Source organism: Micromys minutus (assembly GCF_963924665.1).
Source record: "Micromys minutus genome assembly, chromosome: 2".
Classification (NCBI taxonomy): Eukaryota; Metazoa; Chordata; class Mammalia; order Rodentia; family Muridae; genus Micromys; species Micromys minutus.
This window is the reverse complement of record NC_137971.1, coordinates 74,983,017-75,009,632: the sequence shown is the minus strand read 5'-3', so window position 1 is coordinate 75,009,632 and position 26,616 is coordinate 74,983,017. Positions and strand designations below refer to the sequence as shown.

At 50.2% G+C, this 26,616-nt stretch overlaps 1 protein-coding gene across 2 annotated transcripts; it reads left to right on the top strand.

Moving 5' to 3' along the window:
* Positions 1 to 315: 315 nt before the first annotated feature.
* SCNN1B (sodium channel epithelial 1 subunit beta) lies at positions 316 to 22,306 on the top strand (the record flags this gene model as incomplete). 2 transcript variants are annotated; one of them, XM_080912705.1, is made up of 12 exons in its annotated part: positions 316 to 626; positions 2,826 to 3,093; positions 5,115 to 5,305; positions 14,941 to 15,044; positions 16,618 to 16,781; positions 17,091 to 17,198; positions 18,763 to 18,880; positions 19,804 to 19,879; positions 20,005 to 20,062; positions 20,831 to 20,892; positions 21,748 to 21,823; positions 21,926 to 22,306. In XM_080912705.1, the coding sequence occupies 12 exons, from the start codon at positions 316 to 318 to the stop codon at positions 22,304 to 22,306; spliced, it is 1,917 nt and encodes a 638-aa protein (XP_080768831.1). The 2 variants fall into 2 exon arrangements, with proteins under 2 accessions (XP_080768831.1, XP_080768832.1); XM_080912706.1 differs by lacking the exon at positions 17,091 to 17,198.
* Between the last annotated feature and the right edge of the window lie 4,310 nt (positions 22,307 to 26,616).

The window sequence follows — 26,616 nt, the reverse complement described above, 5'->3', positions numbered from 1 at the left end:
CCTGGGGTCAAAAACTTTAGTATGGTGGTGATTGGCTATAATCCCAGAGGAGAGGAGAGGAAAGGGGAGGGGAGGGGAGGGGAGGGGAGAGAGCTTGTTTGATTTGCTTGTCATTGAGTCCAGAGACACTAGCTCAGTCACGCTATAGTCACCCATTAAGTGCTTTTCTGTTGGATGGACAGGCAGGTGGAAAGCAGACTACAGTGGGCAAAGGATGGAGGGAGAGAGGGCTGATCTCTGAGACCAGTCTCCAGGCCTATGACCTCCTCCACAGGGTCCTGTCTGATGGCGTCCCCTGTCCCAGCAGGTGCCACCATGCCAGTGAAGAAATACCTGCTGAAGTGCCTGCACCGGCTGCAGAAGGGCCCAGGCTACACCTACAAGGAGCTGCTGGTGTGGTACTGCAACAACACCAACACACACGGCCCCAAGCGCATCATCTGCGAGGGGCCCAAGAAGAAGGCCATGTGGTTCCTGCTCACGCTGCTCTTCGCCTGCCTGGTGTGCTGGCAGTGGGGCGTCTTCATCCAGACCTACCTGAGCTGGGAGGTCAGCGTCTCTCTCTCCATGGGCTTCAAGACCATGAACTTCCCAGCGGTCACGGTCTGCAATTCCAGCCCCTTCCAGTAGGTGGTCCCCGAACAAAGCTGGCTCTTCTCTCCCCTCTTCCGCCTCCCCTCCCCCCGCAACACAATCCTTCTGTTCCGGTCCTTTTTTCTTCCCTTCGTTTCTTTACCTTCTTGCTTTCGTTATTTTCAGCATGTAAGGATTTCAAAGTCCTAAGCTTCCTGGACTTAAAGAAAGCAACAATATGGCTACCTCTGTATAGTTTTGGACCGGAGGAGAGATCGACCTCGGTGCTGTGACTCGGCACTGTTCATCTTCTTTTTTAAAATATTGTATTTAATATCTACATATTCTATTCCTGTATATAAGGCATTTGGATAAAATCTATCCCTCATTGCCTCCCCTCCAGCCCATCCCTCCTTACCCCCCCCCCACCTCTTTTCCCTCCCAACTTCTCTGGAGCTCTAATGGGCCACTAGCACCGCACTAGCTTGCTAGCTCTCCCTCTCCCCCTCCCCCTCTTCCCCTCTCCTTCCCACTCTCCCCCTTTCCCCCTTTCCCTCTCCCCCTTTCCCCCTTTCCTTCTCCCCCTTTCCCCCTTTCCCTCTCTCCCTTTCCCCCTCTCCCTCTCTCCTCTCCCCCTCTCCCTCTCCCCCCTCCCTCCCCTTTTCCCCTCTCCCTCCCACTCTCCCCCTCTCCCCCTCTCCCCTTCTCCCTTTCCTCCTCTCCCTCTCTCTCACACACACACACATGCTTTGGGGAACAGGTGTAATTCTCACATGTACAGCCCTTCCAAAGACAAGCATTCCTATAGCAACCCCAGTTCACTGGTGAGAAAATACAGGTTCAGGAGGTGAACACACCTGTTCAGCCATACGGGGTGAGAAACCTAGAATTTGTCCCTACAATTCTAACTGGTCTAACTTCAGAAGGGCCTCTTTGTAACTGTCCTTCTATGCTACCTTTTCCTCATACAGTGGGAAGGCTTCCCGGTGCAAAGACAAAGAGACCCTATCTAATCCGGGTTGAGGACAGGCCAGTGGCCAGTCAGTAAAACTGTCTCCAGTCATGAGTGGAAGTTAGCCAGGAGGGACGGAGGTGCCACTCAAGTTGTGAACATAGTGTGTGTAAAAGGCCTGGGGTAAAACAGCCTGACAAATTCAGGTGCTGAGTGACAGAGATGCTCTTGTCCAAAGGAAAGTCCTAGAAGGCAGTTCATACCTTGTGGTCACCTTCATGATCACCAAAAGTCCCTTTGGCTTTTGTATTTGTGTATGAGTTTATTCATGTGTGTGGTACATGTGTGTGCTGCATTGTGTGTGGTACATGTGTGTGGTACATGTGTGTGCTGCATTGTATGTGGTACATCTGTGTACTGCATTGTGTGCTGCATGTGTGTGGTACATGTGTGTGGTAATTGTGTGTGGTACATGTGGCTATTGCATGTGTGTGCTGCATGTATGTGACACAGGAAGCCCTTTCACAAAGGCTGGCCTCTCTGATCCTGACACATGTATCCCTGGCATGGTTAGTTCTCTCTCAGTCTTTTTACAGGGACTGGTCACACTTCCAACATGGAGCCCCTGGAGAAGAGAGAAAACAGAGAAGCCACACTCCCAGTCCCACCCCCTCTCCATCCTGAAATTGGTCCTGTCCTCAGGGCACAGACCTGCTCCTCCTCTCTCTTCCCTCTACTGAGAGGGGGCTTCTGGGAGGGTTTTCAAGTATGACTTCTCCACCAAACCTGAATTCCAATTTCAGCCCTGCCCTTTATCCCCTGGGCTCATCCAAGAAATCCAAGTGCCCTCCAAGAGTCAGTTGCTTTGTCGGCATGTGGGGGTGATGTCAGAATTGTGACAAGGGACAAAACAAAACGCCTGCCCCTCACATCCGACTCCTGACACGTGATCAACAGCTATTTCCTCACTACAATGGGTTTTCATGGCTGTCTTGGCCGCCATCACCTGGTATGCGGCAGACGCCGAATGGATGGTCTGACTGGACAATGGAGAGGCACGTGGACACGATGGGAGGGAGGCGGCATCTCAGTAGCACACAGGGTGTCACCCATGCTGGTGAGCACTCCTTCGCTAGGACACATCTCTGGCTCTTTAGGAAAGAACAAGGTAGGGTGTCACTAAGTTGCCCATGGGCTTGAACTTACTGGGACGCAGGTGCACATCACCAGGCCCTGCTTTGGTGGCAAGTTCTTTATCTGTTGGCTCCTTGCCCACCTGACCCAACCTCTCTCCACTTAGGTATTCCAAGGTCAAGCACTTGCTGAAGGACTTGGACGAGCTGATGGAAGCCGTCCTAGACAAGATTCTGGCTCCAGAGTCCAACCACACCAACACCACCAGTACCCTGAACTTTACCATCTGGAACCACACGCCCCTGGTCCTTATTGATGAGCGGAACCCTGACCACCCAGTGGTCCTCGACTTGTTTGGGGACAGCCACAACAGCAGCAACCCAGCCCCAGGAAGCACCTGTAATGCCCAGGGGTGCAAAGTGGCCATGAGGCTGGTAAGTTCCCCCAAGCACCTGCCAGGACATGCCGTGCAGAGAGCTGGATGGCAGTCTATTTTCATCGATAACCTAAGATTTGCTGAGGGACCCAGTGTCTGTTTTATACATCTGCGAAGGTAGTGCGGGGTGTGGGTGTGTTTGCATGTATACCTGTTGGAGGTGGGTCAGAGGACAATCTCGGATGTCATTTCTCTTTAGGCAAAGCTGGTTGACCAACAAGCCCAAGGGATCTGCCTGTTTCCACCTCCCCAGCTTTGAGATGACAGTTTGTCCTGGAATTTTAATTATTTTTAGATTTATTTTATGTGTACTCGTGTTGCCAGTTGTGTGTGTATGCACCCCGGGTGTGCTTGGTGCCTTACGGAGGTCTGAAGAGGGCATTGGGTCCCCTGAAACTGGAGATATGGATAGTTGTGAGCTGCCATGTGGGGCTGAGAATCAAACTTGGATCCTCTGGAAGAGCAAGTGCCCTTAACCGCTGAGCCATCTCTCAACCCTCGCCTGGATTTTTTTTTTTTTTTTTTTTTTTTATGTGAGTTCTGAGGATCCAGCTCAGTTTCTCAGATTGTGTTATAAGCATTTAACCAACTGGACTACTCCATGAGCCTGGGAAGCACTTTTTAAAATGTGGGACTAGCTGGTGTGTTAGCCAAGACTCTTGGATAAGAGTGACCCAGCTTAAACTAGTTTATGCAAAGCAGAGAGCCACTGACGCACAAAGTGGAGACGTCCAGAAGTCATCTGGGATCAGGCACAGGTGGATCCAGGTGCTCGGGTGCCTTTGTGAGGACTAAGGTCCCTCTGCCTCAGCTCAGGACATGCTCTCTCCTGATGACATTTTAGCATTCTCTCCCCCACAGTCCCTCTCTCTCTCACGAGATCACAGCGAGCTACACACAGGACAGCCTCCAATGATTGGCCAGTCCTGGACCATGTGTTCTAGAGCTGGCAGCGATGTCATGTTCACAAGGACCTTAGTGGGGATGGGGCGGGGGAGGCACAGAGTCAGAGCCCATCTGGTCTGAGGTCCCCCAGAGCTCTGTCCTTACCATGGATACTTTCCAGGCTAGGCGTCATCCTGGAGACCCCGAGGATGTAGTTCAGGGGCTGGCCCTAGAGGCCTACACTATCCACAGCTACCCTGGTTACTCTGAGGGTCAGCTTCAGACGGGGCACGAATGGGATGTGCAGCCTCCCCAAGGGGTAAGTGTCTGCCTGGCATTGGCACGTGGTCACAGCCTCCAAAACCTGCCTCATTCCCACTCAAACCAGCAGATTGCCTGCTGCCTAGAAGCAATGTCACACTTAGGGTGAGGTCATGGGTTACCTATCTGAAAATTCAGCCCAAGCCTGTCTATTCACTACCTCTTGGGGTAAGCTCTGTGTCCGTGTGTGTCCCTGTGTGTGCCCACGTGGCCCTGTATGCCTGAGTGTATGTCTGTGTGCACGTGTCTGTGTGTTCCTGTATGTGTGTGTCTGTGTATGTACTCATAAGCATTTGAATGTGTCTACGTGTATGTACCCATGTGTGTTTGTGACTGTGCCTGTATGTGTTTGTGCATCTGAATGTGTGAGCTTGTGTGTCCATGTGTTTGTACCCATGTGTGTTTGGATATATGTATATATGTGTGTGTTTACCCATGTGTGTCTGAGTGTGAATTTTTTTTCTGTGTCTTTCTATGCCTTATAATGTATATATGTGTCTATATATGTGGCTCTGTATGTTTGTGTATCTGTGTATCTCTGTATGTGTAATGTGTTTGTGTATGTGTCAGAAAGGAGCTATGTATCTGTACATGTGTCCTGTGTTTACACTGAAGAGTTCTAATGGGGGCTATGTATGACTAGCCTTGAGTTGTTTGAGGTGCTGTCCCTGAGCATGCATGAGCTAGGATTCTAACACATTTCCCACCACCAGGGTGAAGCCATGGGGCAGATAAAACAGTGCTGCCATTCCTTCCTGGGTTCCTCGGGGCAGTGGCCTCCGTGTCTTCAGGAACCTCTCTTCCATTTCACAGTGCAGTGTCAATGGGACCGTGTGTACCTTCCGGAACTTCACCAGTGCCACCCAGGCCGTGACTGAGTGGTACATCCTGCAGGCGACCAACATCTTCTCACAAGTGCGTCCCCAGGACCTGGTGGGGATGGGCTATGCCCCCGATCGCATAATCCTAGCCTGCCTGTTTGGAACTGAGCCCTGCAGTCATCGGTGAGAACAACTCCTGTCCTCTGCCCTGACAGACAGAACGAATTAGCAGCCTGAGCCAGCAGGGCTCAGACCCACCCGGATCTAGAGCAGCTATCTAGAGCATACAGGCTGACCCGGATCTAGAGCAGCTATCTAGAGCATACAGGCTGATCTACGCCTTAGTGTCTTGTTGCAGCTTGCTGGAGGCATGTCTGAGACAGCTCAGGACACTTGAGGGAATCACTTTTGGAGAAGTCAGCACGAAAGACAGATGAGGAAGGAAGATAAGGACCTGCAAGGAACTGATGACTGTAGGTGAAGCCTGGGCAGACCTGATTCATGGAAAGACGTGCAGGAATCAAATCAGAGGGGCCAGGCCTTTTATAAAGTCTCCATCAGTCAGACTCGGCTGTTGGCCTCCCCAAGAACAGTAGCAGCCTTGGGCCATTAGCTTGCAGCTCCCAACAGCTGGGAGATAGGTGGTGGTGGTGGTGGTGGTGGTGGTGTGTGTGTGTGTGTGTGTGTGTGTGTGTGAGAGAGAGAGAGAGAGAGAGAGAGAGAGAGAGAGAGAGAGAGAGAGAGAGAGAGAGCGTGCACCTGGTGGGATATCTGGGTAGGCACTTGGCATTGCAGGGCTTTTGTTTTCTAAAACAGGACAAGCATTTACCCACCTTTCCCAATTGCTGTGATGGGCACATGTTAGCTCCACCCTTGCATGTAGAGCAAGGCTTATGGGCTCAAAGACTCCCTCTTCCCTACAATGCGTCTTCATGTTGAGAGTACAAAGCAAGTGGGACAGCGACCCAGAAAGTCTGGGCTACCTTCCCGCTTGTCCGCCGAGTCCTGCCTCTGTCACCTGGTCATGGCGACCTGTGCATCTCTTGGTCTGAGCTCCCTCACTTCAGTTCTCAGCTCTGCTGCTGAGCAAGGACTCCCTCCTAAGGACATAGGACATGCTTCCAGATTCATCTTGCAGGGACTGTAACCTTCCAAAGGGCTCAGTGAAGAATAGGCTGAGAGCTGCACTCTGTCCCCCCCTACACAGGTTTTGCAGGTGGTGTCAAGGAGTTGTCAGTCAAACCAAAGGTGATGGTTCAAGCCTGTAGTCTGAGCACTCAGGAGACAGAGAAAGGAGGACCAAGAATTCAGTTCCTGTCCTTTTATCAAGTCATTTGCAGTTGTCAGTCAGACAACACTTGCCATGGTAACGTCCTAGTGCCTATCTGAACATACCAGCACCACGGTCATCAGAAGGGAAGGCAACTAATATTGCCAATCACCGAATAGTGCTTCAGAACAGCCAACCTAAGCTTGTTTCTCTTAAGCTTGCCCTTGGGAACAGTATAAGACAACACCTTCATTTTCTTAGTCCGGCCTCTAGGTCTCAACAAGCTGAAGGCTGGACCCCTTTGGACTGTTGTCGTCAGACCAAGTGCAACACCTTCCATGGCGTATCCTGAACCTTGGCCTCAGCACTCACTTTAGTGTCTGAGGACTTAGCTTCCAGTGTCCAAGGACACACATCTGAACAAGGAGCTGGGATACTGCATACACCTGTACAAGGAGGAGGGTGACCATATACAGCAGAACAAGGAGACAGGTTATTACATACAGACAGACAGGAAGGCCTGGGTTATGGCATCAGATGGATCAAGGGGAGAGGTTTAGCTAATCTTGGTAGGATCAGTTTCTATAGAGGGGCTGTCTTCAGGCTTGCTCTTCAAGGGGAGAAAGCTATAGTGGACATTTTCTGCACATGACATCAATATTTGTACTTGGACCTAAGGAAGTCTTTCCCTCCCTCTGAGCTCACACAAGGAGGTTTTGTCACTCCCTTGGGTCTGAGGCACTGGAGTTCTGGGAAGGACCTGAGTTTGAATCCCTGGAACCCATGTAAAAAGCTAGGTCTGGTTGCATAAGTCTGTCACTCTAGCACTAGGGTCTTGCTGGCTCATAGCCTAACTCCAGGTTTACTGAGACCATTTCAAGGGAATATAGCAGAGAGCGAGAGGATACCCAACATCCTCCTCTGGCATCCTTCTGTGAGCAAGAATTAACACATGTGCACACACATGGGCACACATACACACATATAAACTACACACATACCCCACACATATACATGCAAACACATACCCCGTGCATATAAACCACACACACATACCACAACACACATACATACATGCACACACATACACACCAATACATAAACATACACCACATGTATAAACCACACACGCCATATATACATACACATGCACATAAAACACCACACACATACACACACACATACACTGCCATAAACCGCACATAGATATCTTTGACCCCCTGGCAGTGGTCCCTTTTCTTAGCATTCTGCCTCACAGTTGTAATCTGTCAAAACTAAGACAATGAGTGTGATATAGGCCAGGGCCATGGCACCTGCCTAGCTTGTAAAAGTGCTGGGCCAGAACCTAGCACAACAAAAGCAAATTGCAAAGAATGCAAACTAACGTGTCTCTAGGAAGGAAACAACGCTTTGTTCTGACTGCATCCGCCTTCCCACATGACATATTTCTGTCGAGGACTCCATCCAGGAGCACAGGTGGCATTGGACATGGATTATCCTTGGCAGGACAATTTCTCAAGCTTCTTTGTTGGGGGTGACCTTGAGTGCTTCAGAGCACTGGTTGGATGTCTTGTGGGAAGCCCTTGATGTGGGTGGACCTGTTTGATCTTAGCAGGGGTGATGGATTCAGGCATGCCTGCTGAGAGACCAGCTGACACCTTTAAGGAATCAGAGTTGGTGGCACATGGTGGCCAGGTCATAGCACTCATAACACCATCTTCCTTGCTTGGGTATTGCCTTCCCTTATGCTGGAAGTGAGCCTCGTGATGTGATGAGCTCACATGATGTGGGCAAGTGGGCAAGTAGACTCATGGGTGTTAGGAACATAAACTCAGGCCCTCATGCTTTGGCAGCTAGCACTCACCTACTGAGCCATTTTCCTTCCCCCTTCTCTTCTAAACATGTTGTACAGTCTGGTGTGGAACCCCTAAGCTCAAGTCTCTGGAGTATCTGTCACCACAGTGAGCAAGGGTGTTCCCGGATATCTCCCAGTCATTTCTGAAGGCTTGCTGGCCTCTACTTGCATTCAAGGCTCATGTCCCAGAAAAACGTTTATAAAGGGGACCCTCGTTCTGGAACTAGAGAGTATCAGAGATAGGCACGGCCTCACTGGGGAACAGGCATTACCAACAAATGAATAGTTGGCACAGATGACAACCTTCAGCCAGCAGGAGGGGACTGGCTACACCCTGGCAGCCTCCTGTTCCCTTCTGGGCTGCATCTACCCAAGACAGTCACTTGGGAACACTATGTCCTCGTGGCCTGGGGTGAGGTCTCTCCCTTCAGAGCAGGGCCTGGCTGCGGCCTGTTTGCTCTGCTCTCTGCCTGTGGTCTTAGCTATGACCCACACAGTAGACAAACACTGTGGTGCCTGCTCAAGCCTTTGCCAGTGCTGTGCCCCCAGCAGGATAAACCTTTTCCTTTCCCACCTACTAGACTCCACCACCTCTTCCTCATCCTTCATTAGTCTCCTCTCAGGCCTCACCTTGGCCCAGACACCTCCCCTGACCCACCCTAAACACCACCCTCCAGTCTATATCTCCAGTGTCCTTATCACATTATTTATTCAACAAATATTTACCAACTGTCTGTGTGCTGCTGAATTGTGTGCCAGGCCCTAGAAACAGAGGTGTGGACATTGCTAGCCAAGGGGCTTTTCACACCACAGTATGCTAGGCATCTTGCCCTCAGCTCAGACCTGGAAGGTAGCAGCTGCTACTATTGTCCTTGGGATGTCCTAACAGATGGGGAAAGTGATGCCCAGGGACACTAGGGACATCTTCAAGCTTCCCTGGGCTAGGAAAGGACAGAACCAGGAGTCAGGTAAGGGCAGACAGACTTCCCTGGGCCAGTGTTCTTGACCTCTGGCTGTTACAGAGCAAGGTCATGGTTCTCCTTGGGCTCAGGGTCCACAGAAGGAGCAGCAGATGGGTAAGAAGAAAAAGTGGGGTGATTTCCCAGTCTTGTGTTGAATTGAAGGTAATAAAGAAGTGGAAATCTGAGGGGGGAAGTCCATCCCTAACTCCTCACTATAGTCAGCTGAGCTCCATCATTTTGCTTGGGGCAGGGGTGGAGACTGAGGAGGTCTTGGAGGAAATGAAACTGAAGGAAAAGAAGAAACCAGCTATTTGATAGGCTGGTTAGAAAAGGTTCTAGACACAAGGATCAGCGGTCTGTGTTTGCAAACATCTGGAGCAGTGCTCAAGGGTAGTGAATGAGGGGGCGGAGCCCAGGTAAAGGAGCCTGTGAGCATCATGGACCTTCTGGAGGGTATGAGAAGGGTGTGCCTTGCCTAGCTCACGGATGGGGACAATGGCCCTGACACATCACAGCAGGATGGAAAGAACAACGGTGGGGACAGGGTTTCTGTGAGGACCCTGGTATAAGATGACTATTGAAGAGCAAAGGTAAAGACAGGGCTTCTGCAGGGACTCTAGTGTGAGATGGCTGTCGGGGGAACAAGGAAAGCAGAGTCCTGAGGAGCTTAGACCAGAGACTGAGCCTTAGGATAGAATAGGACAGGCTAGGGCTATTGAGATGATTCAACGGGTAAATGCTTGCCCCAAGCCTGATAATCTGAGTTCAAGTTCTAAGACCCACAAGGTGGAAGATAAAGACTTCTATAAGTTGTTCTGTGGCCTCTCCACGTATGCCTCTCCCCAGAAACAACAGCAACAACAATCATCATCATCATCATCATCAGTGTAATTTCTTTTTAAAGTGCATGGGTTAGAGCCACGTAGAGAGCAGAGGCGACACCAAGCTTGCCTGTGCTGTGGTGTAAGCTGCACTTAGCAGCCCTATGATGTTCTCCAGGCTGCTCCACCTCAGTGCCCACCTCTAGAAATGTTTGTAAAGCCAAGAAAATCCCATTATTACTCATCCTCCTTACTGTTTAGGACAACCAAAAACCCAGAGGTTCAGCAGCACAGCCCCATCCAATGTTATCCGGGAAAGTCAGGGGCACTTCCGTGTCCACTAGGGGCCGGGTCAGTCTACTTACATTCTAGGCTGAGGCAGAGGCTGAGGGGACTTTCTCATGAGAGAACAGGAGAATACACTTGGTTATCCCAGGATCAAGTGAGACAATGTCCTCAGGAACAGCATAGGCCTGGATCTGGAAACTGCTCAGTAAACATCATAGAATAGAAGGATTAAGAGTGGAACATCAGTTGAAATTTAAATGTCTCACATTTGGTGAACTGTTTATAATAAATATAAAAGAACAGTGTAGATACATAGGCAATTGCTGGTTTTGCTTGTGCGGGGGTGGTTCTTTTTGTTTTGAAAAATCACTTTACATTTTATTTATTTACTTACTTATGGCACGAGCCACATGAAGGTCAGGGAGCAACTCATGGAAGCCAGTTCTCTCTCCTCAGTGTGGGTCCTGGGGATTGAACTCAGGAGGTCAGGCTTGCGAGCAAGCACACTTCCTGGATAAGCCATCTCCAAATCCCTTGAAACTTTCAGTGCTACTTTTGAGGGACATGAGAAGGTCCACACTGTAAGGAAAAGATGACGGGGCACCAATGAAAGGAAAAGTCACTGAAAGATAAAGTCACGGGGCACCAATGTTGTGAAAAGATAACATCCCGGGTTTCGGCACCAATGTTAGGGGAAGGATGAAGAGAGTGGGGGGCATATGGCCCATGGAGGTGCAGCAAGGCCCGGGGGCAAGGGAGATGCCTCTGGGGCCTCCATGTTGGGAATCCCTTCCCCCTGAGGGACCAGCCACATGACGGTATAGTACAAAATAGAGTTTATTCAGGTCATGGGAGAGTTAAGAGGGTGGTAAGGGAGAGAGAGAGAGAGAGAGAGAGAGAGAGAGAGAGAGAGAGGGAGGGAGGGAGGGAGGGAGAGAGAGGGGGGGGGAGGGAGAGGGAGAGGGAGAGGGAGAGGGAGAGGGAGAGAGAGAGAGAGAGAGAGAGAGAGAGAGAGAGAGAGAGAGGGAGGGAAGTAGAGGAGTAGAGGCCAGCCATGAGCACGTGGAGGGAGAGGGGGGAAGGGAAGGGAAGAAGAGGGGTAGGAGTGGGAGAGCAAGGCTGCAAGAGCACAAGAGCAAGAGAGATAGGAGGGGTCAAGCAGCTCCTTTTATAGTGTCAGGTCACTGGGGCGGAGCATACCTGGCTACTGCTGGTTAATTGAGGGGTGGGGTATACCTAGCTGTTGCTAGGTAACTGAGGGGTGGGGTTTACAGAATCTCAACATTCCCCATTTTTGTTTAATTAAAAAAGAAAAATTAGAGGTGATGGTGGACCAGGAATAGGGTCATTATGATCTCTTGACTGCTTCACTCTTGTTTGGGGCGATGTTTCTAGAGAGTCCAGAAAAGTGAGGGTAGGGATGTTTGTCCAGTCTTAGAGTTGGCTGTTCCCTTGTTGTCCAGGGTCTGTGGAACCATCTGAGGATAGGTCAGAAGGAACAGGTCCAGTGGAAGCGTCTGTGTCTCCGAGAGAAGGCTGAAGCATCTGTAGGTTGCTTCTCTGGAGCTGTTCTAGATGTAATGAGCGCCTGGACTTTACAAGATGCTGGAACACACATATGTATGCATTATAGGTAGAGATTAAGTACATTTGGTTTGGAAGAAAGAAAAAAATTTTCAGGAGCAGTCCTAGTGCTGCCATTCCTCCCCTTTTCTTATCATAAAGAGGAGAAAAAAGGGAGGGGAAGGCTGATGGTAAAGGGTAATAGGGGCAGTGAGAGTCTCATTGGCTACTTCCTGCTGTCTTGGGGTGTCTTTAGGGTGCAGCTGGCTTTCACCATCGGGGTCCACTTGGAAAATGTTCACATAAGGCTCCTCTATGGACAGTGGCTGGTAATCCTGTAACAGGAACTAATTGATAGTTTGGTTTGAAAGTTTCTGTGTCTATCATTGAAATAGAGGATTGATAAGATTTGGAGCAAATTACTACAGAATGTGTCCCGATGTCTTAGAACAGTTTGCCATGTCATGAAGAGGGATAAAGGAAAAGTGTGGAGTCATGGCAACGTCAGAGTCAGGGCAGCTGAATGTTGATAGTACTTACTGGGGACCCTGGTTGATTTTTTACAGTAGAGCTTACCAACAACTTCTGTCTCCCACCTGGGAACTCATGGATCTTGTATGTGGAAAAAGAGCTGTAGGTGTCTCAAGCATCACTTTAAAAGGGTCCTGGTAGGGTCTAGTAATTGGATGACAACAGAAGAGTGTTTAGCAACAGACTTGGGGGTTTACCTCAGAAGCTGGTAAAGGAAACATGTTTGTGTTAGTGAGTTGACTGGATAGAAGAAGCAGAGGGGCTGCTGGCGAACATGGGTTCAGGCGAATGGGGGGGAGCAAAGGAAATAGAGGCTCCCAACTTAGCTAGAAGATCTCTTTTCCAATAAGGGGACAGGACATGTTGGCACTACCAAAAGGAATGCCTAAGAGGTACACCCCTAAAAATGTAACTAAGTGATGGGATCTGGTGAGGAAGGTAAGATGTCCAATAGGAAAATGGGAAGGAGAAGTGGGTCCCCAAAACTCCGTCAGGACCAAGTAAGTGGCCCCAGTGTCCAAGAGGAAGGAGATGGGCTGCTCACATACCATGATAGCTACCCGTGGCTTCCTGTTCGTGATGGCAGTGGTCAGGTCAAGGGAGCCTGGGCTCTTCAGTTGTCCATAGCCAAGCCTAGAAGGCTTGAGGGCTATTTGGGCGTGATGTCCCTCTGTCTTGCGTGACACAGGGCAATCGACAGCCCAGTGTTCCTCTGGATCATACTTAGGACATGGCCCCTTTGGCTTGTGAGGGCTGGAGCAAGCTTTCTCCCAATGACCTATTGACCACATCTGTAGCAGGGGCCCGGTGGTGTAGCAGTGGCTAGGGATGATCAGGAAGCCTTTGCCGGCATATGGTATTTGTTTGTGAGCCTTTTTACCTTTCCCATGGTACACTTTAAAGGCCAGCACCAAGACTTCTGCCTGTGGAGTTAGGGTTCCCCTCTCTAGCTTTTAAAGTTAGTCTCTTATGTTGGAGTAGCTCTGGGAAAAGAAATAGGTCACTATAAGTTGTTTACCTTCTGGGTTTTCAGGGTCTAAGTTAGTGTCTATCTGTTTGATGTATCTCGTCTGCATGCATTTTTTCTGCTCCCAAACTCACCAGCTTTCCTCAGGAAGTAAATTATTAGTGAGAATCATATGTAAAGCATGGAACATCAGACTATAAGATTGCGGCGCAGAAGAGGACAAGATAGGGAGGTAAGGGGCATCAGCAGCGGTGCTTGAGGCCGGGTGGCATGTCCACATCCACATGTGAGCCTGGCTGTGGAGGGGAGAGTTTTGAAAAGCTTATAATAGCATGAGAGAGGATGGCTCATTGGCTGGGTCGAGAGCTGTGGTATCATCTGCCTTATGCTAAAAGGCGGTGGGTGGGGTTACAAGAAGAACACAGAGAAGGATTAGAGCAGAGATAGATAAATGCCTACACACAGGGAACCTCTTTCCATTTACTAGATCATTGGCAGTATGAGTGAAAGTCTCATAAAATTAATGAGTCTAGGGTGCCATTTTGAGTCATTATCTAGTGGATACTGAGTCCAAACATTGTTGCAGAGGTGTATCAATTTAGATGTCTTTAGCTGAGGTGTCAGTGTTAGAGATTTGAAATTTTCCAGGAGACATCCCAGTGGGGAGTCTGGTGACACATTTTGAGACATTGAGTTGTCCATTGGGAAGGTACAGGGAGGGGCTACTGAGCTATCTCAAACCAGCGTCCCATTGGATAAAACTCGGTAGGAAAGTTTTGCCTATGCACAGGGGTCTCAAGTTGTCACTTGGACTCCTGGTGGCTTCGCCAGATCCCAGATCTGGCAGAGAGTGCCCTTGCCAGGCCTGGTCTTCAGCTGAGTGAACCGGCTGCTAGAACCCTGGGGTAAGGGATAAACTGAAGGGCATGCCCGAAGGGACCTTCTCAATGGTCAATGTCTGTCTCAAAACTGTGGCTATAGAGAATTAACCCTCTTTGCCCACAAAGGCTGGCCAGGCCTCGTTTGGGAAATCGGGGATTCTCTCTGCCAACTGGATTGATAATCTCTACCAATTTGCCAATGTTTGTGCAGGAGCCTTAGCCATGATCTGGTATCAAGAAAAGTGAAAGCATGTGTCATATGGTTTATCTATCCCAGCGGCCTACAAGGTGGGAGCTATAGTCATGAAAAGAAGGAAAAATTTTTAGATGTACATTTGAAACCCACATTTGAAATCTAGAGGAATCCCACCCTTTAGAATAGGTAAGTGAGCTGTAGGCAGATGTACTTATCTGGGTGGAAGTCTTATTTGATCCATTGGAGGTAGATCTGATTGGGTTTCCTGTAGCTTTTAAGTTTATAAAAGAGATAACAACATGAGTTAACAATATAAACATTTTAAAGATGAACTTAGCTCTGACATAGCCTCTCTCTTCCGCCCCCTCTCTGAAGTGTATAAAAGGCAGAAATTGCCCACTCCCTCTTCAGAAGAGCAGGACAGTGTGCTGGAGGCGCCTTCTTTACAGAAGATCCCACCCTCCTGCCTTCCCTGTTTCCTTAGGAACTTCACACCTATCTTCTACCCCGATTATGGCAATTGCTACATCTTCAACTGGGGCATGACAGAGAAGGCCCTTCCTTCTGCCAACCCTGGGACTGAATTTGGTGAGTTTAAGTCTCTTGACAAAGAGATCTATGAGGTGTGACCCTCTGACATCAGGTATGAGACTGAGGGTTAGCCTAGAGACTCAGTACCAAGACTCTGGGCCACTGCTGAACCTCCACTGTAAACCTGGAGAGACCTTTATGGGTCCTCAGCTATGTGCTAAGAGAAGCCTAGTGGGTCTCTCAGCCAAGAACCCTGGAGTGGAGGCTGGCTTCTTCCACAGGAGGTGGACTAAAAGGTAGGAGGTGGGACTAGCCTCCCTCCTGCTTCCTCTCTGAAGTGGATGACCAGCAGCAGCTGCTTGTCCCTTATTCACCAGGGCAGGACAGACGCCCATTCCACTGTGCTGCTCTCTAGAGGAAGGTTGTTGAGAAGCTGGCTGCTGGGGTATATACTCCTGTAATCCCAACACTTGGGTAGATGAAGTAAGATGATCACAAGTTCAAGACCAGCCTAAGCTGCAAAGTGAAACCTTGGAGAGACAGACATACACCCAAACATCCACATGAGGGAGTCTCACAGTCTCAGCTGTGACACTCCTAGCCATCAAAAGGCAGGATGGTCTTCCTTGATTATCTGGACCACTGGCCAAGAGGGGCCCACTGAGCTGACCACCTTCATCCAGCCCTTGCTAGTGAAAACTGTCAACAAACTGCTGGGCCATTCACTTGAGAGACACAGTGGGCCTGGTTAGAACTCCAGCAAACCCATTTCCTCCCAGTGTGACCTGAGAGAGGTCTCTTACCTCCTTGTGTATCAGCTTGCTTACCTGTAAAATAAGGATGATGATAGTACCTCATGGGTTTTTGTGAGCATCCAATACGACATTTTATAATAAAGCACTTTATAGTCAGATATACTGCCAATAGCCTGTGATCTCAGCGATCCAGAGGCGGAGGCAGGAAGATCACCTATTTGAGGCAAGCCTGGGCTACCTAGCCAGATCCCATCTTAAATAAATAAGTACCTCTCTAGCACATAGTATGTAACAAGTGCCCAGTGCGTGATGACTCAGATTGTTTCAGACAGAGATGTCAACCCACGATCCTAAGTTCAGGGTTAAGTATAAGGGAGCAAGTCTTTGTTTCTAAACCAGGAAGCCCGGTGGGGAAAAGAAGTCTGAACATAAGACTGAGGTGAGGCAGACACTGGAATGTTCCAGAGTTAGGAGAGGACACATAGAAGGCTCTGAGGCTTTGAACAACCAGGAGCTGCTGGAGAAAATGATACTGGCTGCAGCCTTAAGAAAGAGTGGAGTATTCCAGAAGGACGGAGAGGGCGAAAAGAGCATTCCAGAGCAAGGGGGAAAGTGTCTTCAGAAGCACAGCAGGAAGGAGCAACACCACTGGCTGGGGAGGATGAAGTCATACGTCATGTGGGCTGGGAAGGGAAGGGCAGTGTGAGTGGGCAGGTCCTGCTGTGCAGATGAGAGACTACAGGTGGGGCACACAAGCCCAGGAGGAAGTTCTTGAGAACGCCGTGGCTGAATAAGGCTTGAACACTTGGGTGATGACCTCCCTTCCACCCGCAGTAGATACAAGCTCAATAACCCTTGCTGTCCTTCCTCAACAGGTCTCAAGTTGATCCTGGACATCGGTCAGGAGGACTATGTCCCCTTCCTTGCGTCCACAGCTGGGGCTAGGCTAATGCTCCATGAGCAGAGGACTTACCCCTTCATTAGAGAAGAGGGCATCTATGCCATGGCGGGAACTGAGACATCTATTGGGGTGCTGGTGGTAAAGACAGGGCCCCCAGGGTAGCTTGGGGGTGGGGGGGCTGAGGGGAGAAGCCCCCCTGTCCAGGCTGCCCTCCCATGTCCTGGAATAGTATTCGTGACACCATCCCACCCTTGCTCTGTGCAAACCTCAGTACCTGGCAAGATGCTGGGTGCTGACCTCTCTGGTGCCTTCCAGAACTTGCAACTCCCCAGCCCTTTGCAGCATCCAATTGGTCCCATGGGGATATATATATATATATATATATATATATGCACACACACACAGAAGGGGCTACCAGGGGTCTCCATGAGCCACCTCTCTCCACAGGACAAGCTGCAGCGCAAGGGGGAGCCCTACAGTCCCTGCACCATGAACGGCTCCGACGTTGCCATTCAGAACCTCTACAGTGACTACAACACGACCTATTCCATCCAGGTGGGAAGGCTGTGCAGGGCCTGGTGACCATGGGACCCTGCTCCCTTTACCTATGAGAACCAGACTGGCTCTGCCAAATCTTGTCTTTCTTATCTACTTATTTGAGACAAGGTTTCCCTTTGGAGCCCAGGCTGACCTGAAATTCGAAATACTCTTTCCTCTGTCTTTTCAGTAGGGGGATTACAGGCATGCGGCACCAGGTAAACATGGCTGCATTTTTATAACTAGTGCGTGGGACCATGGTGCTGCAAAGGCAAGGGCTCTGGGTTCTCACTCTTCCATCCTGTTGGCAAGTGTCCCTGAGGAGGGGAAACACCCAGGATGGAACTCTCATTGTGTGTGAGATTCAGAGTTGATGGTTTGCATGCTTTTCCTCATTTGATCTCTTGAGTCCCTCCTCTGTGATAGTCAGTTGGCCATGTAATTTACATGTGCTATATCTTCAAGGTGCCCCTGAGATGCGCATGGCTCTTGTGTAGGAGGAAGGAAAACTAGGTTTCACAGACCCCGTGAACTGAATGTGCTTCAGGCACAAGGTAGGGGATGACACCTGTGTTCCAGATGGCAGACTGAGGTCTGTGTGAACCACTCACCCAAGCCTTTCTAACTCATAGCTCCTCTGGCCCCCACTCTGTCTCCTCCTGACCACACCTCTGAACGGGCTAGTCAGTAGTGACCTCAGTGGTCCCTTGGGAAGAAGAGGTCAGATGTATTGGCCTGGAGGAGATGGGGACAGGAGAGGAGGAAAGGAGCAGGCAGAGGCAAGAGGAGCAGGCATGGGCTGGAGCAGGAGGCCATCGTAGTCAACACTTGGGACATGTGCAGGAGGGAAGGAGTAATAACTGCTTACCAAGTGCCTGACGCTGTCCTGAGTCCTCCGACCTTGGAAGGCAGGTGTGACTAGTATTCTGTTTCTCCATGAGTAAACTGAGGCTCACAAGTTAATCATTTGCTTCAGGACAGATTGCTGGTCCATGAGTGGGCTGGAACCAGATCAGAATGACCTGAACCTCACAGACATTGGGGCTTTGAAGGTGTCCTCACTACATATCAGTTCTCAGGGCAGGGGACTCTTGTGTCCCGGCTACCCCAGTTCCCCTCAGCTCTGATCCATTAAAGGTCACCCCTCTGCCTCCTTTGGGCATCTCACCCCTACCCCCTGCCGTAAGAAAGCAGATCTGAGCCAGCTTGCTTGTGATCTCTGCAGGTTTCTGTGCACTGACCTCAGAAGGGTGCTGACATGTCACTGGCTGAGCTGTTATCTCACTTATTAGAGGCAGGCCACCCCTGCCCATGCCATCTACAGGACCCAGCATTGGATGAAGAGACTGGGGTTGCTGGGATCTGGCCTGAGTCCCTGTTCAGAGCCCACGAAGCTGCCGCGGGGTCCCTTGTGTGAGAACAACTGTGGTTGGCCAGCAGAGCCTGTAGCTGCAGCTGTCTGCAGGCCACGCCTCCTAGTCCCCAGCTCTCTGTCCTGGCTGTAACTTCTCTGGGCTCCTTCTCCCTGGTCCTGGAGTGGGACCATCCCACCATATGTGAGACCATTGTTCTGCATCCGCAGGCCTGTCTTCATTCCTGCTTCCAAGACCACATGATTCATAACTGCAGCTGTGGCCACTACCTGTACCCTCTGCCTGCTGGAGAAAAATACTGCAACAACAGAGACTTCCCAGACTGGGGTGAGTACAGCACAGGAAGACCGACAACAGTGAGGGGAAAGCCCCAAGCCAAGGGGGCCTCTCCTCAGTCCACAAGTCCTCCCCCAGGCTCTCTTCACAAAGGACCTTCTTTCTCCTCATCTTGATTCTGTGAAGTACATGCTTGAGACAGGTGGGTATGGGCATGACCTATGTGTGCCATGTACACCCCTGTACACAGAATGGGGATGCTGGATGGTGTGCAGTGTGTATCTTCAGATACACATAGGAAAGGTATGGCTGTGTCTCCATGTGCCCCAGCAGTACCTGTGTGTGCTCATAAGGCGCCTTGCTTCCAGTGTGTACATGTGTGCACATACACAAAACCATGAATCCATCCTCAGCATGTGTATCCACGCATGATGGGAACTGGGCTGGAAGGGAACACTGAAGAAGCTGCCATTGTGATGGTGGCTTCATCACAGGACAAATTCGAAATGGGTTTCCACGGAGATGGAGCCTGAGACTGAGGGTCCCGGGGGTAGAAGTCAGTCCAGAAATACACTTAGTAGCCATAGGTCCTACCACCAATATAATATACAAATGAAGAAAACATGTATTTATTTGCTTTGTTGGTTGGTTGGTTGGTTGGTTGGTTGGTTGGTTGGTTGATTGGTTGATTAGTTGGTTGGTTTTAGTCACTTATACTTCTATACATGAAGCCATCTTCTGGGCTAGGATGAGGAGGGACAAAGGAGAAGACTCTAATCTACTGAGCTGTATCTAGGATGTTTAGGGACAGCACCCAACTGGACTGTAGCAAGACGGCCAGGGGAGGGTGGGGTATGGAGCAATGTTAGATTGAGTCTCCCTTGGGTGATCTAGGAGGAAAGCTCCCTGGGGGAGGAAGGACCCCCGGGAGCAGCCCTTCTGGCTCTTGATCACCCCCTCTCTCTCCCATGAAGCCTATTGCTACCTAAACCTACAGATGAGTGTGACCCAGAGAGAGACCTGCCTCAGCATGTGCAAGGAGTCCTGCAAGTGAGTGTGTCCCAGTGGGGTTTCAGGGTGCTGTCGAGGAGGGCACAGGGTGATGGGGGTCTGTGGGTGCTGGCAAGGAGGACACTGAGCTATGGGGACAGCAACAGGGCTGGCTTCTCTTCCAGTGACACCCAGTATAAGATGACCATCTCCATGGCTGACTGGCCATCTGAGGCGTCTGAGGTGAGATGTTGGAAGGTCTATCTACTGTCCTCCTAGCTTTGGGTTGAGAAATAGTCTGGAACTTTAAAGAGGGTCTTCTCTCTCGCTGCTCTATCTTTCTTTACCCATCTACTTCATCGATCCCTCCCCCCTTCCCACCCAACCAATACTATCCCAGACACCATTCCAGGGACAGGCTTAGTCTTCCCTTTATCAATCCACAGCCCGGTCAGTGAGGGACAACATATACATAGAAATAAGATCATTTCAAGGTCTAGGAAGTGAGGGACAGAAACAATGGGAGCAAACTGCAAGGGAAAGCATTTCAGAAAGCACATCAGGGAAGGCCAGAGGCAGAGCTGGCCCAGGCAGGGCAGGGAGGATTCTGGGAAGAAGGAACAGCAAGTCCTCTGGCTAGAGAAGGGAATGAGCCTGAGACATTACCTGACTGGGACAAGAGAGCTGAGCCCTCCTCCCTCTGAGCACAGCCAGGTTTTCTGTGAGTGCCCTGTGCTTTCAACTCAAGGCTCCGGCTTCTGGAAGGTAGAGGCTACTTACCGCCCTGGCCCAGCACAGCAGGGGTTATGTCACATGCATGCATGCGTGCGTGTGTGTTTGTGTGTGTGTGTGGTATATGTGGTGTTTTGTGTGTGTGTGTGTGTGTGTGTGTGGTATATGTGGTGTTTTGTGTGTGTGTGTGTGTGTGTGTGTGTGTGTGTGTGTATCCACACACACACACGCACACACTTGCACATGTCCTGGTCTCTCAGCTGCCTTCTTGGGTTCTAGGATTGGATCTTACATGTTCTGTCTCAAGAGCGGGACCAGAGCTCCAATATCACCCTGAGCAGGTGAGGCTGCAGAGTGGCCAGGGCTATCAAAGGCAGAAAAGGGAGGAACCAGTGCCCTGGGCAGGGTTTGCACAGGGAGCAATTGCCCAAATTGCTTTTGCTGTTCAAACCCAGTGCAAGACTAGAGGAGGAAGGGGGAAGGGGTACGAGGGAAAGAAAGACACTGGAGGGCTCAGTGTCTTACAGATGGGCCCCCTTTCCATGTGTTACATCCCTCTGTCACCCCAGTCTTCCAGTCTTAAAAAAAACTATTTTGTGTGTATCATGTATGTATGTAGGTACACCATGCCACGGTGTGCGTGTGAAAGTCAGACGACAATTTTGTGGTGTCAGCTCTCTCCTTCCATCTTTATGTGGGGCCCTGAGATTGACCCAGGCTACCAGGCTCACATGCCAATACTTTACATGCTGAGCTGTCTTCCCCAACTCCCAGCCTTCCGTTTTACCCCATCCACCCATCTTCCCTCCATCCAGTCAACACAAACACTCTGAGTGCAGAAAAGGCAAGGGCTATACCACCAGAACCTCAAGCTGAGATGCAAAATGGTTACCCCAGGCCCAGAGAGTGGCTGCAGAGTGACTTCTGGGACTATCTCAGGCCAGAAAGCCCTTTAGGAAAATGAAGAGACCCACAGGACAGCCGCTGAACACAGAAGCCCTTTATGGCTCTGAGGCCCAGAGCAAGTGGGAAGGGCAATAATTCCAGGCCTGGGTTGAATCTCCCCACTCCTGGGAGCAACTCAGACGGAGGTGGGCAAGGTGCCATGCAGTGCCCTACCCATGGGGCACATGCACACACCCAACCTTGGAGGGGTAACAGCCCGTGGTCCCAGCCTACCTTGCTGCCTCCTGCAGGAAGGGTGTGGTCAAGCTCAATATCTACTTCCAAGAGTTCAACTACCGTACCATCGAGGAATCGCCAGCCAACAATGTAAGTGTGGGTGTGCCTGTCCTGTGGATCCCTGAGACCCTAGCTGGGGATTATGACCCCAGTACTGGGCAGGACTGGGCCCTCATCTCCCTGTTTCTACAGATTGTGTGGCTGCTCTCTAACCTGGGGGGCCAGTTTGGCTTCTGGATGGGGGGCTCAGTGCTGTGCCTCATCGAGTTTGGGGAGATCATTATCGACTTCATTTGGATCACCATCATCAAGCTGGTGGCCTCCTGCAAAGGCCTGCGCAGGCGGCGGCCACTGGCACCCTACACTGGCCCGCCGCCCACTGTGGCTGAGCTGGTGGAGGCCCACACCAACTTCGGCTTTCAGCCTGACACAACCAGCTGCAGGTCCAATGCTGAGGTCTACCCTGACCAACAGACTCTGCCCATTCCGGGCACTCCACCCCCCAACTATGACTCCCTGAGGCTGCAGCCGCTGGATACCATGGAGTCAGACAGTGAGGTGGAGGCCATCTAGATCCGTATCCCCACTAGTGAACTCAAGAGAAGTTACATTGCCAGTGCCTCATTTTATTAGGCCTTGTCCAAAGAGCCAGGGGCACAGGTGCCCAAGCCAGAGCCCATGTCCCTCTGGTCAGCCCCAGCCTGAGGGGCGCATAGATGCTGGTGCCATAATACTGAACTTGTATCCTCTTCTGGTTCTTGCCCACCCTACCCAGTCTCTGCTCTCTGTTGACCTAGCCGGCAGGTTCCAGCGACCCCTTGAGTCCCTCTCCTGGTGATAGGCCACTTCCCTGTCTGTTACCACCTCAGTCTCCCAGAATCAGTGACCCTGTCCTAGTTGGCACTGGCTGAGCTCTGTTAAGAGTTGGGGGTGCGCAGATCATAGGGAGGGAGCATCAGGTAAGAAGGCTTGACAGGGGACCACATGCTTTGTTTAGAAAATAAAGAGAGAAAACACTGGATGGAGGTTTGTTCTTTATCCCACTAGGTAGCCAGGGTGCCCTAGAGCACGTCTAGGGCGTAAGATGGGCGAGCGTGCTGCCTTGGGAGCCAAGTGTGTTCAGGCAGGCCAGAAATCCTACACTAGCTTGGGAATCGTGCACTTCCTCCCATGTTGTTCTCAAAGTGTTGGCTCAAGGTCCTAAACTGACTTCAGCAAAACCAGGCATAGGGATGGAGGGCATACGCCTGTAATCCCAGGCAGGAAGATTCAAGTTCAAGGCCAGCTTATAGCTCACAGTGAGACTGTCACAGGAAACCAAACCACACAAACAAATAAATGTCCTCAAGGACCCCCAAATAATTAACTTTAAGTTTCTGGGGGCCTCTTAAAGCCTGCTCCAGTGCTGACATGCATTGGTCCCTGACTGGGTCATGTGCCTATCTCTGAGCCAACCAGCATGGTCAGTGATAAACTGGATAAGCTGCTCAGATTGGCAGACCCAATGCTATCTGCCCAGACCTGAAGCCACCACAGCACCCAGCAAACCAGAGTCTGATGGAGTGTGGACTAGTGCCTAGGGCTGCCAGACAAAATTCAGGTCCCTTACTTAAACCAATTTCAGGAAGACAGCAAATTGGTTTTGTAGTATAATTTCACCCACGCAATAGTTGGGATATACACAAGCCATTTGTTTCTCTCCCATTCAAACTTAAGTGAAAGGTTATAGGTCCAGAGAACCATGGACCCAGCTCAGAGCAGGAGTGGGGTTGTTGAGTCATACTCAGCCCTGGAAATCTTGTCTCAAGAGCGGTAGGCATGGGACCACTGCATCCCGACTGAGGCCTGCACCTCCACCTTTGCACTCCCTTCCCTCTTAAAGGTCAGGTCCAGCACCACCTGTAATTTTTCCAGAGGCAAACAAGGTAGCTCCATCACCAGCCAATGCCAACGATGTACCTACCCTCTCCCCAGAGATCCCTATCCACTTCCCTAAAGGTTTAAGTAGTCTTGATCCCCCAATTAAAAGAGCTGTCTCACTGAAGCCTTGCCTCCCGAGAGTCTGTTCTGAGGTCTCATCACCTCCGGCTGTTCCCACTTCCATTTCCCTCTCAAGCCATAGGTTGAAGTCTTGGGCATCATGCTGTTACTAGTCGGGGAGTAGAGTGGAAATGACAAATGGCCCAGACCCTTTGTTATCCAACTACCAAAGCAAATGAACAAAAAGATCCAGAATATACTCTGCTGTGGAGGTGTATCAACTGGGCAGTAAATAGGATTAGTTATCGGAGTAGACATTACCAGCTTTATTAATTTACGTGTGTGTGTGTGTGTGTGTGTGTGTGTGTGTGTGTGTGTGTGCTATAGTCACAGTGAGGACTCTAGTGGAAGTCAGAGGATAATTTGCAGCATTAAGTTCTCTCCTTCCACCATGTGGTTTGCAGCAGGCATCTTTGCCTCCTGAGTCACCTCGGGAACAGGAACTACATTAGTGACTTCATCAGGGAAAGTCTCACCATGTGATGTTTCTGCCATGTTACGACATATGAATACTGACACTTTGTTGGGATTTACCAACCTCCAGAACCTTGAGCTAAATAAATTATTAGGATTTGGGGGGTGTGTTTTATGTGTATGTTTTGACTGTATGTATGTCTGTGTACCATGTATATGTAGTACCCTCAGAGGCTAAAGAGGGCATCAGTTAGTTCCTTCTGGAACTAGAGGCGTGGACAGCTGTGAGACACAGTAAGTGATTTGGAGGAGTGTCCAGTGTTTGAACTGCTGAGCCATCTCTGCAGGCCTTGTTTGTTTTTTGAGATAGGTTCTCATATGGCCCAGGCTGTGAGTGGGGCTGAAAAACAGCAACTAGCTGTCCTGGGAGAACCCAGGGAGGGAGGGAACCCACTGCTCACAGACACTTTGGAGCCATCTGAAGGTGTGCGACAGGAACCAATGAACCACGTTGGAACTGGTTTGCTGTCCTCACTCTCAGGCTACAGTGAGGCTCAGGTTCCAAGACGATGGCTTCAATGGTCTCATCATTAAGGTAGCTCAGACCTGGCAAGCCCAGCCACCCATGGTCTAGAAGAGTATTGTGCCATTCCTACCAGGGACCCAATGAGCCTTTTTAGCACTAGGGGCAGGTTAGTCACACTCAAGTCACCCAAGACAATCCATGATTTCTGCTTCATCTCCAAAAGGGAAGCTAGGTTAGCATGCTGGAGACTGAACAAACAATGAACATGAACTTGCCACATGTCATTGTCCCCACTGTCCCTCAATGGCTCTTCAGGTGGTCTAAGTGAGAGTTGGGAACCATCATGGGACCCTAGAATCTGGCATAAAGATGCAGAGACTCTCCCAAGGTCACACATCTGAGAGAGAGGTAGAAAAGTCTTGATTCCGGCCCCGGGCTGTTCTTCAAAAGTCTGATCCATCTCATGGACCTCAGTCACCACAAGTGACTGCAGTACTGTGACTTTCCAGCTCCCTCTCAGGTTTGACCCTGCCAAGGACAGTCTGTGATCAACCCATGAGAAACCAAAGTATTTCTCTTAGGGCAAGGTCACACCTGACACTGTTGTCCATGCCGGCCAAACTAGTTCCCAAGGTATCAGGACAGCCCCAGTGAGATGCTCGCCCTGGTGGCCTCATGGGTGTGACATACCACTCTAAAGGGCGGCACTGGTGAAAGCAGGCTGACCTGCTGGGATTAAGTGTCCCTACATTGTGAGCATGTGTCACCTAGGTTATGCACCTCCCACACGATGTACAGAGAAGGCAGCCTGGCTCTGGGTTAGGACTGTAGATACTATGATCACCAGACTTACTCTAAACTCCAACATGCCACAAGGCAGTTAGTTGATAGGCCTGGAAAGTCCCCAAACCTCTCTTGATCAGAGAGAATGGCCTGTACCTGCCATAGCTGTGGCGGGCTTCTATGAGACCCCAGCAAGCAGTAAAGCTGCACACTTGGGGTCTTGGGTGAGCTTAATTTTGATAAGCAGCCCTCTCAGAGGCACTGCTGCTGTTCCTACCTTCCTTGCCAAGAAACAGCCAGCAGAAGCCAGACATGGTTGTGTATACCCTAACCTAACACTTGGGAGTCTGAGGCTGGAGGATGATGAGAATGAGGCCAGCACTGGCTACAGAATGAAGGGAAGTCAGACTAGATGACTTCAGGGCTAGTCTGGCTAGTTACAAAGCAAGTTTGGATCAGCCTGGGCAACTTTTTAAGACATACCTCAAACTAAAATAAAAAGAGCTAGGACACAGCTCAGGGAGAATGCTTGCTATCATTCATGAGGCTGTGGTTAGATCCCCAGTGGTACATATAATAACAAACCAGCTTAGTTCAGGGTAGCCATTGGCTCGGCCAAGAGTATAAACCCTGGTTGTTTCCCTATCAGATTTGTCCTTTTGAGAACCCCTGAAGACAGTTTTGGTTGTCACCTTGTAGTGAGAATCTTGGATTTTTTTAAAAACACAGTTATATTATGTGAATATGTCTTTATTTTAATTCCAGGTGTGGGATAAGAGGCTGCTTCACAGCAGGTGATTATGATTTAGCTCTTGCACTAGCAGGAACATGGTTTTTGCCAGCTGCAAAGAGTTTAATTCTGGGGACTCTGAAGAGGGCTTGGTCTGCCTGCTGCTGCATTTGCTGTGGCAGGATTGCTGTTTGGTGATATTCGGACTATGAAGATTGACGCAACTAATGATCAGGATGTAGTCTAAGGAGGTCTACACTCCTTTTCCATTTAATCTTTCTTTCCAACCTAGTGCTGGGGGGTTAGAAGGGATTAAGGTGGAAGGGAGGTGGAGAAAAAGGAACCCAGTAAAATAGTGCAAAAAAAAAAAATTAGTACCAACATCCCTAG